We start from the raw sequence: 17,342 nt of genomic DNA, 5'->3' as shown, positions 1-17,342 counted from the left end.
TGCAAAACTACTGGGGAAATATCGACTGGAGACATTTTTTCTCTCTCAGGCACACCCACAAGGTGTTTTATGTATTCATTTACTCATGTTTATGGTTGTATAAATGTGATGTGAAAATGTGCAGGGCATCTGTTACATAAATCTGCCCCCATCTACCATCACAGCAGATATATACAGTAGACACTGACCATCATTGCCTTCAGCTCCATGCTGTTGGGTGGAACAAGGCGGCCACCATACTGAAACGTCTTCTTAAGGTTCTGTTCACATGCTTTAGCAATGCCTTAAACATATTTTAAAAAAAACATGTTGGTCATTTTTTAAACGTGTATAGCATATTCACACACTGTGATTATGTGTTTATTCACCCTGATACTGAGCCCCAGCACTGCGAGAAGCCTGCTGCAGGTATTTCAGCAGAAAGGGTTTGAGGACCTCAGAGCAGCGATGGAAGGCAGTCAGGATGTACATCAGCCTCCATCCTCGAAGGCAGCTGTCACTGTAAAACACAAGAGAGCATGGACACACTCAGGATTACAGGCTCAGGCATGAACGAGGTGTGCAGTTTGTGTATTTGTGTGTGTGTGTGGGTTTGTGGTGTGGAAGTTATACATATGTGAGAGAAGACGTACGGTTTGGAGCTGGTGTTAGCAGTAAGCTGTCTGAGGAGCTGGCAGTAAGCCTCATCCCGCATCAAGGTGAACTCTCTGATGAGCTGAGGGGAGCATGAAAAAAAGGAACGCACACGCAAACACACACACATGGGAGTGGACACACATAAGTAAATACAAGGTAACACACATATTAGTAAACGTTCCAAGATTAATTAGTATAATGAGAAGAAATGTGAGTATTTACCTTCAGGAAAGTGCTGACCACCTCCTGTTCTGTTGATCCCCTTAAGGGAGAGTCACCCATGAAACGCATCACGGCTACACAGATTACACGATCAGCACACACACACACACACACACACACACACACAGGAACACATACAGGTCAGTATTATTGAAATCGTCAACAACCGATTATGCTGTCAAATCCTGCAGTTGGGAATTTAAACCTGATATGAAGATGTTGGATGGATGAAATAAGAGTTAATATATAAGATGATGTAACAGAGGAAAGAACTTACACAGACATAGGTCAGCTGATACTCTGCTCATGGCTACATCTGTAAACTCAATCAAAGACTCAGTCAGAGGAGTCTGCAAAGGAAGACATTGTACAAGGTCAGTGTGATATAAACATCTCTGTTAAAGAGCAATGGCAAAATAAAGAGAGGATGTGTCATGTTATGGCAGAATAAAGGCACCTTTGAAAACTTGATCATCTCAGTGGGCTCTCTGGAGTCTTTGCTCTTGCTTTTACTCTTCAGGGAATCTCTATAAAAACAGTCAGCCACAAAGTGGAGCCTTTAGATTAAGTCCTGCATTCAAAGCTTAAATCAGTTACAATATTAAAGTATTGACAACAAACAATTATTTAAGTATATATAATTTTAATATGTGTCAGCATTTCATCTGCATCTGTTTTATGATCTGCATCTGTTTTATGATGAAATTATTAGTATAGATTGAAAAAAGAAAGAAAGATTGGTATCAGTGGAGCTGATTGAAATCCTTTGAAATCTGGAGTAAAGGTGGGTTTTTAGTTTCTCACAATACATTTTACTTTATGAAACAAATACATTTTTGGTGCAAAATCTTAGTAATTACATTTGTCAAAGGCACAATGTGTAATCTCTGCCACTAGGGGTCACTGGATCCAAACAGTCACAAAAGATGAAACCATTGGAGTTGTTGTATTTAGTTTAAAGCAAAAATCATTGCAGATGAAAATGTACTGTTTATGTATTAAACTGAGAACAGTATGCAATATGTTTATTAAAATACTACCAGGAACAAGAAAATTGAGTTTGAATTGCCATAAGTGCAACAAAAAAATAAAAAGCAGAAATAAAAACATCACAGTTATTAATAAAAACAATGCAGTAGTATACAAGGACACAAGAGCAACACTAAAGAAATTCACATTGTTAACACATTGTTCACAAATGTTATTTCATCCAAGTAACATTAGAAATCGCAAACTAATCGCCAACGTCATCTGTCTGTGTGTGCGCATCTTCTCTTTGTCTCACCCCTTCTTGTTGGATGGCTGTCTGAAGTACTTCTTGGCAAACTCCAACATGTCATATTTACTGTCCTGCAGTGCCCTCTCATCCAGATCTCCATCAGCAAAGCCATCAAGGGAAACCCTCTAAAACGACAAGATTGTCAGTGAAAACAAACTCAACACGCAGATGAGATAGAAATAGATCAGACAGAAAAATGTGCACCTCTATTGTTTGATCTATCTCATGTGCAGCCATGGTGGAGCCCACGGCAACAGCAACAGCTGATGACACAGCAAATTGTCCAGCTCCTCCTCGGGGCTCGGCCTTGCGGTCGAGGGGCAGCGACAGGAAGTCAGGAGCAGCGATGGGATGGACGCATTCAGTCGGGAAAGCTCCAGAGCGGCTAAACACAGCACCAAACTTCCAACCTGACACACAAACACAAATATATATAAATATCAAATTTGGTTTCATAAATGAAAAAATCCCAGTAATATATCTCATTGGGTTTTTGCTGGAGGTTGGAATAGTTGTTCATTAAACATTACCAAGTAGCAGTTTAGAGAACAAATGAAAATATCACAGTAAATTGCAGTAACCTGTTTGAACGCACAAACTGCTTTTGATTGATCAATGAAACTACGTGACTGCTTTTAGTCTGTTGTCATATTCCATCATTACTTTTCTAAAGATAGGACATGAATCAATATTTTTCAAATTGCTTTGCCATCTTCCATCTGAAAAATCCTTTTCTGATACAATTTTGATTTAAAAAGTGCTTGGGGCACTGTCAACATCATGGCGCCTTCTTCTCCATGGCTTAAAAGGCCATCATCACACCTTCAGGGTCCAGGTTAAGGAATCTCTCAAAACTATCAACCTAAAATGTCACCTTGATTTTTATTGGCACTTGCATACGAAGCAAACATCTGTTCACCAAAACTTAACAGTAAAGTTTTATGATCCTATCCTGTAAAATGACATTAATGTTATACTCACCAAAGTCCTGAGTGTCCTTTTTCAGGTCCTCCAAAAACACAACCTTTTTTCTCACCACACAGCCGTAACTGTAACCTGGAGGAGATATACACAAACTCTTGGTTTATTGATTCACTTCGAAAAAAACAAAAAAACAAAAACAGGATTTCTTCTTTCTCTCTCTCTTTGTTTATCACGGTTTCTCACCTTTCTCTAGTCCATCCATAACCTGCAGCCTAATGACGTCACCTTTGTGAAAATTGAGCATCGAACTATCGTCTGTCACAAAGTTTCGCTCTGCAATCACATAGTCTGAGTCCTGGGGGGCAAAGAGAAAAGACACTAATAGACAGTCTCACAATAGAACACATTACTTTAATGTTACGCTTAACCTAACACTCCAACTACAGCTTCATGAAACCGCCCCTGAAATCGAACTCAAAAAACTCGAGTTTGTTCGATTCAGTATGTGGGAGAGTTGACAGAGTGGCGGTCGGGGACATTGCCTCTGGACTGGCAGACCAGGGTGAAAAGAGGGACCGGAGGGTGTGTTCCAACTACAGGGGAATCACACTTCTCAGCCTCCCTGGGAAAGTCTATTCCAGGGTACTGAAGACGAGGATCCGGCCTTTAGGCAAACCTCGGATCCAAGAGCAACAATTCGGTTTTCGTCCCGGCTGCGGAACACTGGACCAGCTCTACAATCTCCATCAGGTACTCCAGGATTCATGGGGGTCCACATGTGCTTTTAAGAATTTTGAGAAGGTGTTTGACAGAATTTCTAGTGTGCAGCAAGGGGCCGGAGAGGCCGCTGTTTGGAGACCACAGGATCTCGTCTCTGCTTTTTGTGGATGATGTGGTCTTGTTGGCTCCATCAAACCTGGACCTCCAGCGCGCACTGGGGCGGTTCACTGCTGAGTGTCAGGTGGCTGGGATGAGGATCAGCACCTCTAAATCTGAGGCCATGGTTGTAAACAGGAAAAAGATGGCTTGCCCTTTCTGGGTGGAGGAGTTTAAGTATCTCAGAGTCTTGTTCACGAATGGGGGGAGGATGGAGCGTGAGATTGACAGGCGGATTGGTGTAGCATCCGCAGTCATGCGGCCGTTGTATCGGTCCGTCGTGGCGAAAACAGAGCTAAGCTGAAGGGCGAAGCTCTCGATTTACTACGATCTTCATTCCTACCCTCATCTATTGTCATGAGCTTTTGGTCATGATCGAAAGAACGGGATCCTGGATACAAGCAACTGAAATGGGCATCGTGTGGCTGGGTGCACCCTAAAAGATAGGGTGAGGAGCTCGGTCACCAGGGAGGAGCTCGGAGTAGAGCCGTTACTCCTTCACATCGAGAGGAGTCAGCTGAGGCGGTTCCTGGACGCCTCCCAAGAAAGTGTTCTGGGCATATCCCTCCAGGAGGAGGCCTCGGGGTAAACCCAGGACACGCTGGAGAGACTATGTCTCTCGGCTGGCTTGGGAACGCCTCGGGGTCCCACCGGAAAAGCTGGGGGAAGTGTCTGGGGCGAGGGAAGTCTGGGCGTCTCTGCTCAGACTGCTGCCCCCGCGACCCGGCCCCGGATAAGCGGTGAAAAATGGATGGATGGATTCATAGTTGCACAATATTGTTTCTGCAGAACCTCATCTACTGATCAGAGCATGATGTGCCTGTGTGTGTGTGTGAAAGAGAGAGAGAGAGCGCGTGTGAGAGTGCTTTACCTTTTTGATCTCATTGATGAAGGTGTCAATGAGATATTTGACTTGCGTTGCCTTTGCTGAGAACAGGATGAGTTTCTCGTTGGTCAGATTGAACTCCAGCATGTTCTCAGAGGGGATGGTTACAAACAGGATGTCTGCATAACTAAAAGAAAAAAGTGACAGGAGTCCTATGATTCAGCAAATGTTAATGACCAACTGTCAATTTAATGTTTTGTTAATGTACCTCCTTGAACACTCAGTGTATACACAGAACCCTTCCTCTGCATGTGAGATCATGTGGGATGGGTATCATGGGGATATGGTAAGTGGTAAATGGACTTGAGCTTGTCGAGCGCTTTTCTAATGTTCTGTCAACTCAAAGTGCTTTTTACACCACATTCACACACTGATAGCAGAGGCTGCTATCAGCTGCTTGTAGTCTGTCCATTAGTACATTAACTAATCCATGTGTACACACTGACACACTGCTGACACAGCAGTGAGATCACATTGGAGTTGAGTGTCTTGGCCCAGGGACACGTCGACATTGCAGGTGCTGGGGATCAAACCCCCAACCTTCCAGTTAAAAGAAAACCGCCTCTACCAGTGAGCCACAGCCGCCCCAATATAAAACAGGCAGTCATTAAGTTGTGTGAATTTATTAAATATGTGATATCTTTTGGACCTGTTATTGGATACCCAACTTTTCACAGGACATGTACTATCTTTGTCTTTATGAAACACATGCTATTAGAAATGTACAAATGAAACATACGTGTAGGGTCGGAGCACTCTGAAGTAGTCCGGGGCTGCAGCGCTGCTTTTTACCGTCTTCAGCAGCTTAATACCATTGTGGGACACAGACAACACCTGCACACCTGTTCCTACACTACCCTGCACACACACAAACACAAACACCAGAGAGGTTTTATGAAAAGACGACATGGCACTGTCAGTAAATATTATCCTCTGGGGATTCATCACCCTCACCGATGCAGGGAACAGACGGGAGAAGTATATTTCCCATGTTTCCCTTGCTGCTGTGACAACTGTTTTCTTCACATGCTCCTCCACTGGATCCATATTCTGCTCTACGCCGTGTTTAGCTGTCAATCACACACATATACACATGAGCTCATGAATGTCAAAGGGACTTGTTGGGATTAGAGATTTCAGTCTTAAAGAAAAAAAAATGTGGCGGTGAGAAAAGAGAGACTACCGAAGAGAGCTTTCATTTTCTGCCTTTCATCCCGGGTGATGCGAACACAGGCCTCCGACAAAGTGTCGTTCACTATCTGCAGAGGAGAACAGAGGACAGGAAGGTTTGGATTGTATTTAGTTTGTTTCACTATTGTCAGGCAAAAACTACAGAGCAGAGAAAAAGAAGGTGAATGAATTGACTGCAGACAAGCTGATTGTGAAGTTACCTGTTTGAAAATGAGATCTAGCACCAGAGGATTGTTGAAACTGTCTTTGGGATAAAAAACCTGCAAAAGACAGAAAAATACTCACAAAAGAATAGAATACAAACACTGACAGTGAATCATGTTTCTTTTTTTCTGTGTGTTTGTGTTTGTACCCACCTCCTTCCTGAGGTAAAGTCTCCAGGGGACATTAGTGTAGGTGTAGTGCTCTTTGTTGGAGCTCTGATGAAGCTGTGTAAGGATGGTCTCTGTCTCGACAGGAAGCTCTCGAGAAACTGAAAAACAAACATTGTTATATATTTGAATTTCTCTTTCATTCAATGCCCCTTATTTTCAATACATTGTACTTGAGAGACAGATTCTTTTTTTTTTTCAGTAAAGTTGAAAGAGGATGCCTCGAAATGACAGAAAAGGAGACAAAAGCATCGGGAAAAACAGATTATGTGTGTGCAGTTATCATTTATTGTCTGCTATCACTGCTAAAGGGTCGTAGTCATGCTGCAAAAAACAGCTTTTGTTAATGTTTTCCACAGCAAATATTCACATTGAGTGATATCTTTAACTGTTAAAAGAAAGTAGTGTTTTGAAGGGTTTTTAGAAAAGGGGACGTCACCATGGGCATCGGTCAGAATGCCTTGTCCAACAGCGAGACGTGATTTCAGTTCAACCGTTTTATTTCATCCAATTCGATAACGAGGGTAACAGTAAAAAACACACATGGGATGTTAAGACATGGGCACAGCGCTGCCCCCTCATGTGGAGATCCAAATGTGGTGCAGGGAATGCTGTCTTAAATGAGTAGTGAACAGGTGGATTAAAATCTAACTAATCAGTGACAGCACTAAACTTAACCAATCAAGGGGGAAGGGAGAAACCAGGAAGTGTACTAACGGAAGGTGTAATAGGAAAAGATAGAAGTGAAAGGACACCAAATAATTATCTTAACTACGCCCCTTATCTTGACTTTCCCTCGGGATCAATAAAGTGTCTGTCTGTCTGTCTGTCTGTCTGTCTGTCTGTCTGTCTGTCTGTCTGTCTGTCTGTCTGTCTGTCTGTCTGTCTGTCTGTCTGTCTGTCTGTCTGTCTGTCTGTCTGTCTGTCTGTCTGTCTGTCTGTCTGTCTGTCTGTCTGTCTGTCTGTCTGTCTGTGGGAAATAAAAAAACCCTAACCTTACACAAATTAGTTCAGGTGGAAGGCTGTAAGGCCGACCCAACGCAAAGAGCAGTTCTGGAGGGTGGCCATGAGGCCGACCAGACCAAATAAAACCAGTAGGAGGCCTTCATGATCTTTAGATTTCCTGATCTAAGACAACTTGACTGACTCTTACTGCTTTGATTTGCTGTTATTTCTGAACGTTGTTGTCACCTTGTTTAACATTTTAAGGTCAAGTGGCTGCAAGATAAGAGGAGAGTTGTGTTTTCACAATCTCCATATCTGTCAGGTGTCATGGCATTGTGCCACCTGTCTGCTGTGAGGTTGAGTGTGTCCCTGTTTAATGGCTCGGCTGTACTGCTGACCTTGTATGGCACATGCAAATTATCAGCAAATAGGCTTGATTTTTTTTGCCAGTTGTGATTTCGTGCGGGTAAGTAAATTAGGAGAACTGTCACTTTACTTGAAATGAAAGCAGAATTTATGCATAATAATGTGAGATGTCCTCTGACAAAACGATGTCCAGTGGGCGTATGTAAGGACATGTGACACATTTCAGAAGAGGTCAATGCTGAATGTCACAACCATCCTCTTTACGGTTTTGTTCTCCTCTCCATTTATTACAGGAATGACTTTGAATGTTCCCTCGAGACCCAACTACTAAAGGTTTTCATTCCTCAGGCGATTCCACTGTTTAGCCGCTCCCTCTAAGCTACTCTGTTTACAGGAATTTGGTGAAAATAAAATACTTCAAACTGAACGTTTGCTCTTCTTGGTAAAGGGGTTAAAACAATCTGAATAGTTTGGGTGCTTTAGCTTAGCTGGGCTTGTTCTGCATTTAATTTGGTTGTATTGTTTTTTTTGGTGCTAAAACGTAATAACATCTATTTATAACAACAGGTAAACACATGGACATAAAATAGAGAAAAGTCCTCATGATACACTTTGATTAAAAGTTTGATTTGTTTGGCCACTAGGGGCACTGCAGTCCATTAAATAAATGATAAAAAAAAGCTAATTTAAGAAACCAAAGGAAATAGTTTGTCAAGAAGTGCTTCGCATCAACAAACGTTGAATGAATGTGTTGCTTTTGTCCATAAAATAACAAAATCAATACTATTTATCAATTTTTTCCTTTTTTGATAGGACAGCTCAAAACAGAAAAGACATGTACAAGTTATGCATCAAAGGGCCGAGGCCGGGAGTGGATACTGTGGTTGATGGGTCGAGGACTTTTAGCCTCTGTACATGAGGCGCTTGCTCTACCCACTAAGCTAAACCAGGACCAGTGAATTAATGAAAACTTGTGTGAGTACCTGGAGGAGGTTTTGGTAGAGGGCGATCAGGCGCTCTTGTCTTTGTGCTCTTGGTTGGTTTAAATCCGGCTTCTTTCATTGCAGACGCAGACTGGGAGGGGGCAACAGGACGTTTGGGCTAAACAAACACAACAAATATTTCTCTACATGACTTATTTAAATCATTGTGTAACATGCATGTGCACGTTGTTACATTCAGTGACTTGTTATTCTGCAGTTACGTGTGTGTGTGTGTGTGTGTGTGTGTGTGTGTGTGTGTGTGTGTGTGTGCGCGTGTATGAGAGTGTGTGTGTTCGTTAATGTTAGTGTGTTTACCTGGGGAGCAGGAGGGTGGTCCATCTGGGGTTTGAGGATTTGCAACGCTTCGTCACGAGGAGTTTGCCTTTTCTGAAACTTTCCCTCTGGTCCCCTTAATACAGCCACACAGAGTCAATATCTCACAGTAGAGTTTGCAGGGACAACAAATGAGGTGTTCTGTATAATATGTGTTTGTGTTTAATTTGTGTAAATACATTCATTCTGGTGCCGTTTGCTCAGTCAGTATCTGTTGGTACTTTGTTGCAGCCGAAGTTTTATATTATGCACAGTCATTTCTGCATCAACTGCTGTGACGTATTTACAAGCAAAGATCTAGCGACCACAATCCAGGAATATTTTCGCTCACTCATCATCAGCGATCAGTCACTCCTTCTGTGCGTGTGTGTGTGTGTGTTTATTTGGCAGACCTCACCTCTTGCCAGGTGGCAGCGTGTCTGGAGGCGGAGGAGGGGAGTTGTATCTTTTGATGATTTCTTAAAAAATATTAAACGTGTGAAGAATTTTATAGATTACACTTCATACTTTGCTGTCATTCTTTCCAGAGTCCTACCAATATGTTTGATAAATATCAAGGAATAAATTACTTTAACAACTACATGATCATCAGTCTGATGAGTTGAATGAATCCTGTGGAGGGATTTTATGACTGAATTGAATTATAATACCTTGGATGTCTTGGCTGGGGACGATGTGATCTGTGGTCTGAGGTGAGTACTTCACCACTTCTCCAGCAGGGGGAGGAGGAGACGTCACCACTGGGGCTGTAACACACACATTAAGAGAGAGAGAGAGAGAGAAAAAAGAGAGCGTTATCCTCTCACGTGTAAAGCTCTCATGAATAGAGTTTTACCTAATAGACTGTCTCACAGTTAAATGCTTGTTCAATCTCTCATATTTTCTGTCTCTTTTCCTCTTACCAAACTTTCTGGCTGGTTTATCCTTGTTTATGGGGACACCGGGAGCTTTCCTCCGAGGGACACTGTCCTTATCTGACTGAACCTAAAAAAAAAGCGCAGAGAGAGGACAGAGAGTTTGCACTCCAAGCTTTGCAGACATTTTGCCTCCTGTGATGGTTGGAATCAGGTCAATGTCAGTACAAAGAAAAGGAAGAAAAAAAAGATACTCTGGGTAGAGTATAAAAGCAGCACATTTTTGTCGTTACAAAAAAGAATAACGTGAAAGAGATTATCTGCTTTTTGGCAAGATTATGTTTTTTTGTTATTTCTATTTTGTGCATCCTTTGCTGTTGTGTTTTTTTTAAACTATCTGCAAAGTTTTTAACATTAACAAAAATGAAACAGTTCTCATAATTAAACCAAAAAAACTTTGAATGAAATATTACATTTCTTAATAAATCTGGTGAGCAAAAGCTGGGGGGAGTCCCAATTGTAAATCCCTCAGTCCTGTTATTTGTATTTGGAGACTTTTTTGTGATTGTCTTCTCATCCCACAGTAATACTCTGAAAGTTTAACCTTGGTGAAAATTAAGTGGAGTCTATGATCGTCACTGATGCTGGTTATTTTATTTACTACTTTAGCTTTAAAACTGTTTTTATCTGTTCTCCGTGTTTCTTTTCTTCTGGCCGAGTCTGTTTTTTCTTGGTTTCATCTCACTCCCAAAATGTATCTCAATGTGATCAAATGAAGCATATCCATATTTTTTTCAATTCACTTGCTTTCCCCTGAGTCATAGAAATGGTCTAATAATGTGCTTCTCTTGCTGCACTTTTGTTGCTCCTTTTTTGCTGAGCTAGCTTTTCCTAATCTTCCTGATAATACAGTCCTGATATTGTTAAAAACAAAGCACTCACTCTGTCCATTAAAAGGAAACTCTTTCTGGTTTTGGGGATATAATGTTTCCTTAGAAAACGCTGTCTGTTGTTGTCAGAGTTATTTTTAATTTATTAAAAAGTACTGCATCATTATGTAACATGTCATTCTCGCCTGTTACCTCACATGTCTCCGAGTTACTGACCTGTGCAGCAACGTTAGCTTTAGGCCCTGCTGCCTCAGTTTTGTTGGTTTTGAGGAGGCCGGGCTGAGGGTTGGGGTTGGGGTTAGGGTTGGAGGCCTGAGGCTGAGCTGCAGGATGGGTCTGGGGCTCAGTTGAGTTCTGTTGAGTGGTTGGAGGATACGGCCTGGGCAGGATGTTTGCGTCAGAGTAAGGAGTGGGACTGAAGTTGGCGTAGGGGCTGGGTGGGATGTTAGCGTACGGGCTCGGGGGAATGACAGCATAGGGGCTGGTGGGGGCGTACGGGCTGGGAGGGTGATGGAGCAGAGGACTCATTGGTGGGCTTGTAATCGGGGAAGTGGGTGGGCTTGTGACTGGGCTGCTGACGATGGCCATGGCCTGCATGGTCATCTGCTGGGCCTGGGAAAAAAATGACTTATTAATTCCAAGATAAGAGTGCTGCATAGAAAAACCGAATCAGATCCAGACGGAGGGTTTACCATGATGACGGCCTGCTGGTTCACGATCGCCTGCTGCTGCTGGGATAAAACAGCCTGCTGGGCATCTGGAGGAGAGAGGATAGACACTGTCAACAGGAGGAAGGTAGAAAAAAAGATTATGCTTGACTCCTTTTTTCCGTCATATTTGTCTTCACACTCGAAACAAACCAGGTGTTACAGGTGCCACAGCGGCAACAGGAGGCGACATCACACCTCCCACGGGAAGGACTCTCACAGCTGTGGATGCACAAACACACAGCATCACATCTCTGTCAGATTTGAAGCGTGTTTGTTTTCTTACACTTATGAATAATCTATGAAGATACAACGACTGTTTTCATGTATCTTTTCTAATACTTTGAATATTAATCAATAAATCAGCTAATCAAATTATATTTGTACAGGACTTTTCATACAATAATAATGTAGCACAAACAGCTTTATGCTGTACGCAACAATATGACCCCCCAGACAACAGCCCACATACAAGGTAAAAAACACATCATAAACAAAGAACTTGATGAAAACAGGTCCTGATGGTGTGAGGAAACATTATCCTGAATTCATATCAAGAAACACAAAGTGTTTTGGTCAAATGATTAAAATTTAAGATGAGAATAAGAGAATAAAAAGATTAAGTAAACAAATAAGATAATAAACCACTAAAAGTTAATCCATCCGATATACATATAGGATAATAAAACACTTTAAAAATAAAATGGAATAAGATTATATGTCAGTCAATAAAACAGAGCATAATAAAAAACCTTGATGAATGAATACGTAAAGAAATAAACTACATGAGAACAAAAAAAATCAATTAAAAGCCAGACTAAAGTTTGAGTTTGCCTATAAAGGTGTTCACATTGTGTGCTGCTCTCAGGCCTGCAGGTAAACCATTCAGATGGAAAGTAGCTAATCAGCTAAATCATCTCTACTCTTCTGAGACAAATGTTTTTTGTTCACTGTCCCTGACTAAAAAACACTAACAATAAGTAAGCTAAACCATAGGGGCCGCAATGATAAAAGATGTCGCACTGTACATTTTCTTCCTGACTGTGGGCAACAATGAAAGACCACTTCCAGAAGACCGGAGGGCTCTACTGGGCTCATCATTTAAAAGCATAATCAATAAATATACAGAAGCAAGACCGTTCAGAAAAATCTTAAATGTTTTATATTTTGGAGTCTGTGAACTGGACTGACCACCGGGTGGAGGTTGATGTCCTGACTGTCCTTGCTGTTGCCACCCCCCTCCGACTCCCCCCGCTCCCTTCATCCTGCTGGACAGTCCTGCAGCTGATTCAAACTCCTGTAAAGACAAAGAGAGCATGTAAGGGGTAAAGAAGTGCTCCAAAGATCATTCTGTTGAACATTGAATTCTCTCCACGTGTGGGTTAAAAGGAGGTTCTGAAGTAGTACGATATCCAGGGTGGTAGATTGAAATGGCAGGTAAAAGAGGCAATAAGATGTACCTTGTATTGTTTAATTATGCAAAGTTTTACAGAATATTTTGAAAACATTCCTGAGGAATGAATTTACTGCTTCTTCTTTACTTTATCCAAAAATAGACAGAATATGTGTTAAGTTATTACATTACAGTAATTAGAAGTAGTGTACTTGAATAAACTTTGACGTAAAAAGAATTACATGAATAACACATACAAACTGCTCCTAGGTTTAATTCTGACTACACTAGCAATCATCCGAGTAGAGGCAAACCACAACCTTTTCCGAGCTGCATGTGAACAAACAGCGGAAGTATTTGAAAATAAAAGAACACATTCTGGCTAAGTATTTACTGCAAAGTGTTGGAGAAATACTGAGGTATACAAATATTTCAATACTTTGTGTAATGAGCACATTGAGCATCATACCTGAGAAGCATCCTCTTATGACAGCAGGCATTTCATTAGACATCATCTATTGACCCATAAATCCAAAGTATGCGTGTGTGTGCCTGCACATGGGCGTGCTTGTGGCTCCAGACGTGCGTGTGTCTGTGTGTGTTTGTCGGCTATGTCTCATTAAATAGTAAGTCCTTCATTTGCCAGAGTGTCAGTTCCTCGTAAGCAGATCCCTGCGTTGCCTGGGGTTGGAAATCACCGTGGCGATCTAGTGGCTGTGACAGTTACGGTAACTGGGTAACGTAATCGGTTTCTGGGCAGGAGAGGTCTGTAGAACACATCTGATACATGCTAATTCCTGTCAACCACATCCGATAGCACGGCTAACATTCACCAAGTCATCCGGACTGAAAGATCCAAAACAAACAACATTCACTGCACCATTGACCTGAATAAATACTCATGGATTTAACTTAATCAACAACCACCAGATAACTCTACTACTGGAATTAACAAAACAGTTGTGAAATAAAATGTTTGTGTTGAAGGTAAAGCTTTAATAATGGGCTGACAGAGGTGTGTTATTTCTGCCCAGTGATGTAACGTATCATGCCAAATACATCATCTTAACATCTCCTACTACAAATACAAGCAGAACATTATCTTTGTATTAACATGGCCAATTAGCAGACTAAACTTAAAAACCAAGATTTGTAATATAGTGTCTAATTAAGCAATAGAGCACATTGTTTTAACTTTGACAAGTAACTAAACTGCAGACTTACAGACAGATAAATGGACTTAATGGGAACATAGAAGGTCCAACTCTGGAGGGAGTGGCCTGAGAAAGGACTCAGATCTGTGGAGGCCGCTGCACTATTCATTAGCTTTGTGACAACTTTGTCAGGTAATTATCTCCTCCAGGGCTGAGGTTGTGTTTTCATGTCTGTTTTTATTTCTCTGTTTTCAGCACGATTGTGAAAAAAAAGTACGGGCCTGGTTTTTTTTCTAAAGCTTACGGGGGAGGCAAAGCATGCCTTAAAGCAGGAACTCATTTCATCTAGATTTTAGTTTACTTTATCTTTATGACAATATGAAAACAACTTCAACTAAAACGGATGCTTCTTTATGACCTACAAAAGCAGACGGGACCATCAGCAACAAGATTGATCATTTTTATATTGCTTCCCAATAGGACACTAGTGAGTGTCCCAGATCCCACTTTGACAACCACTTTAATAAAACAATTGAATACTGGCCTTAGTGGAGATCTGCATTATTAAAGTGAGATCAAGTTTTGTTGGATTTTCATTAGAATGACCACAAACACTCTCCAACTCTTAGATATACCCATTTCTTTTTGAGAATTTTGCTTGATTTCAATAAATAACTTTACGCCAATGTTCCTTAATATTTAATAAATTAAACCATTTAATTGATTCAAGTCTTTATTTAACAATGTTAAAGAAAGAAAAGAAGTATGCTTATGAAATAAAACTGACCAGGATGTGTAGAAAACAAAACAAGAGCACTTATCATGCTGTCACTTTACTCCCCTAAAGAGTTTGACAGATCTTTACCTGATCTGCAGAGTAACTAGGTTACCCTCTCAGGTGGTCAAGTGTTTAACTGTGAGCGTGTTGTGTAACTTACTGCGGCTCCGTCAGACAGTACCGGGTCAAACAGGCTGTCAAGATAACGATCCATCCCTCTCTGAGGCTCAAAGTCTGTGACAGGAGAGGAGGGGAGAGCACTTCAAGGTCAACAGTAATCGAAATACGTGTTTGTGCACTTTCATTTGTTTGATTTAAAGTGTACCTTGTCCATCAGAGCCGGAAAAAGCTGAGGACATGACATCACCATTTACGTCAAATCCACCACCCAGCAGGCTTCTGTAAAACAAGAGTTTTACCTTAACATTTGTAGAGTAGGGGGTAAAAGCATACTTTAATATTTTGCTCAATGAAGTAGAGCAGAAGAACCCTCAAAGCCCCATCCTTTCTCATGCATGCAGATGTTGATCTGTGTTATCCAGCCTTCCTGGTGGGATTAATAAGATAAAACTTATGTGACCACTTTAAAGTTTTTAAACAGCTACAAACAAAGCTCTTTTTTTTTTTTTTACCTTTCCTTTCTGTTATCACTATCATCAATTCAGAATTATTTCTTCAGCGTCTGTGGTCTGACAGATCCTGGAGCCCTTTTCCACACATAACCACCTCACTGAAAAATAATTGTTTCCTGTTGACTGCAGGAGGTCAGTATGTTGGCCCTAAAGGTCGGCTGCAAAAACATTTCACTGAATTAAAAATATTTTTCTTTTTAGAAAAGCCCAAAATATTTCACATAAGACATAAATATGTTATAAAAGACAAAACTAACTTCATAAAACGAAAAAAATACATATTAACATTAAAATAAACTATGCAAATATATTGTATTATAACACTGAATACACTTGGTGAATTCAACTAGCAAGCACAACTGGATTGTGGCTCCAGGACTTGTGTGAGTAATGCAAGATAAAATGTGCTTTTCAGTTTTTAAAACACCCCCATCCACTGGATACAACAGAAAAAAGAAAAACTCACTCCCTTGAACTCGTCATGAAATTGATGATATCGATGATATATAGATTGAGCAGAATGTGTTTATTTAGGTGTGTGTGTGTCTCACATGCTGGCATTGGGCCGCACTCTGGACGGTGCCTGCGCAGAGATGATGAAGTAGCTGCTGTGTTTGGGAAAGTCTGTGGGAAGCTCCAGGTCCGACATCAGATCTAGAACATAGTCCGATCCCTCCAGCTCTACCCACTGGGCCGGCTCCTTCAGCAGCACAGACCAGCCTCGACGGCCGTCCACCACGCCCCTTCACATAAACACACACTCCAGTTTGGTGAATTCTATTTCTCATTTAGTTTCTTTTCTCTACTTTTGGTTGTAACCCAGTTCATTTATTTAGTGATTATTTTGTGCAATGACATAATACCTGTGTTGTAAAATGTCTTTGGCCATTTCCTCTCCTGTTGTCCAAGAGTGAAGAGGACACAACAGGGACACAGCTGCAGGAAAAAAAACAACAACTGTAGATTGTGCCTGTATGATATGAGAAAAATATGTGATGTGCAATAACACATTATATACAATAATAATATAAAATAAACACAATGACAATGATATAATATTACAATGACGATAAGAAGTATGATAAAAACTACAATTGGAATGATTGTGCTTTCACCTTGTAATGCATTGAAAACTATTGAAGTCATATTATAAAACAGATCCTCAACTGTGACACTTAAACAGAGTTTCTTGCAACCTCTTTTGCCTGTCTGTCTGTGAAGATTTACAGACAGGCAGTGGCAACAAACACAGCCAGTAAACCAGAGGGAGTATCAGGTGTTGTCTAATCCTCAGCATGCTTGCCAAAAAGGCCAGAGGACAGATTAGCTGGATGAGAGAAGGAAATGAGACAGAGAAAGACAGATAACTCTGCCGTGGTGATTAGTGCACCCAATGGCTGAGCTTAGGTAAGAAACAAACATCAAAAAAAGAGAGGCTGGTGGTGGTTATGGTTGGTGTATGCGCCCCCATGTATGTAAGCTATAGTACTTTAAGTGGATGGCCCAGGTTCGTATCCGATCTCTGGCTCCTTTCCGGCATGCCATTCCCAACTCTCTCCCTCCCCCTGATTTCCACTATTCTATCTCTCAAATGAAGGCATAAAAAAAAAGGAAAAAAAGTGAGGTCAGGTGAACCACAGGGAGTCGAGGTCAAAGGGGATAATTAAATAATCAGAAACACACAGTTTTTTGTGTAAGAGGAACCAAGATTTTAGTTTTTCAGTTGTTAGTAAAACTGTTTTATTATTTTGAATACATCTCATTAACCATTTTTTCAATTATAAGGCCTCTTGCAATGCTACATCCTTGTCACCTTTTGATCAAAATTGTGCCAGGGTATCCAACACTGAGCTCAGTATTGAACTGCAAATGTTTTCCTAAAAAAGGACCTTCTTCTCATTCCATTCAATGTCCAAAAAAGT

At 41.1% G+C, this 17,342-nt stretch overlaps 1 protein-coding gene across 1 annotated transcript in view; it reads right to left on the bottom strand.

Annotated features, from left to right (window-relative positions):
• myo15ab (myosin XVAb) overlaps positions 1–17,342 on the bottom strand; it is a gene marked incomplete at its 3' end in the record, with an annotated part of 46,775 nt that overhangs the window by 451 nt on the left and 28,982 nt on the right. Inside the window, exons 39-67 of the mRNA XM_079337702.1 lie at positions 16,284–16,356; positions 15,972–16,163; positions 15,114–15,187; positions 14,949–15,022; positions 12,655–12,760; positions 11,617–11,685; positions 11,449–11,513; positions 10,973–11,368; positions 9,915–9,996; positions 9,663–9,758; positions 9,410–9,470; positions 8,995–9,088; positions 8,680–8,797; positions 6,371–6,486; positions 6,215–6,274; positions 6,007–6,082; positions 5,778–5,893; positions 5,563–5,681; positions 4,809–4,950; positions 3,305–3,416; positions 3,119–3,193; positions 2,342–2,547; positions 2,144–2,262; positions 1,316–1,385; positions 1,136–1,208; positions 859–932; positions 633–715; positions 369–499; positions 189–283 (exon numbers count right to left, since the gene is read on the bottom strand). Of these exons, the coding sequence (XP_079193828.1) occupies positions 189–283; positions 369–499; positions 633–715; positions 859–932; positions 1,136–1,208; positions 1,316–1,385; positions 2,144–2,262; positions 2,342–2,547; positions 3,119–3,193; positions 3,305–3,416; positions 4,809–4,950; positions 5,563–5,681; positions 5,778–5,893; positions 6,007–6,082; positions 6,215–6,274; positions 6,371–6,486; positions 8,680–8,797; positions 8,995–9,088; positions 9,410–9,470; positions 9,663–9,758; positions 9,915–9,996; positions 10,973–11,368; positions 11,449–11,513; positions 11,617–11,685; positions 12,655–12,760; positions 14,949–15,022; positions 15,114–15,187; positions 15,972–16,163; positions 16,284–16,356 (3,167 nt within the window). The remainder of the gene's footprint in view (positions 1–188; positions 284–368; positions 500–632; positions 716–858; positions 933–1,135; positions 1,209–1,315; positions 1,386–2,143; positions 2,263–2,341; positions 2,548–3,118; positions 3,194–3,304; positions 3,417–4,808; positions 4,951–5,562; positions 5,682–5,777; positions 5,894–6,006; positions 6,083–6,214; positions 6,275–6,370; positions 6,487–8,679; positions 8,798–8,994; positions 9,089–9,409; positions 9,471–9,662; positions 9,759–9,914; positions 9,997–10,972; positions 11,369–11,448; positions 11,514–11,616; positions 11,686–12,654; positions 12,761–14,948; positions 15,023–15,113; positions 15,188–15,971; positions 16,164–16,283; positions 16,357–17,342) is intronic.

This window comes from Symphodus melops, assembly GCF_947650265.1.
Source record: "Symphodus melops genome assembly, chromosome: 2".
Classification (NCBI taxonomy): Eukaryota; Metazoa; Chordata; class Actinopteri; order Labriformes; family Labridae; genus Symphodus; species Symphodus melops.
This window is presented reverse-complemented; position numbering and strand designations above follow the sequence as displayed.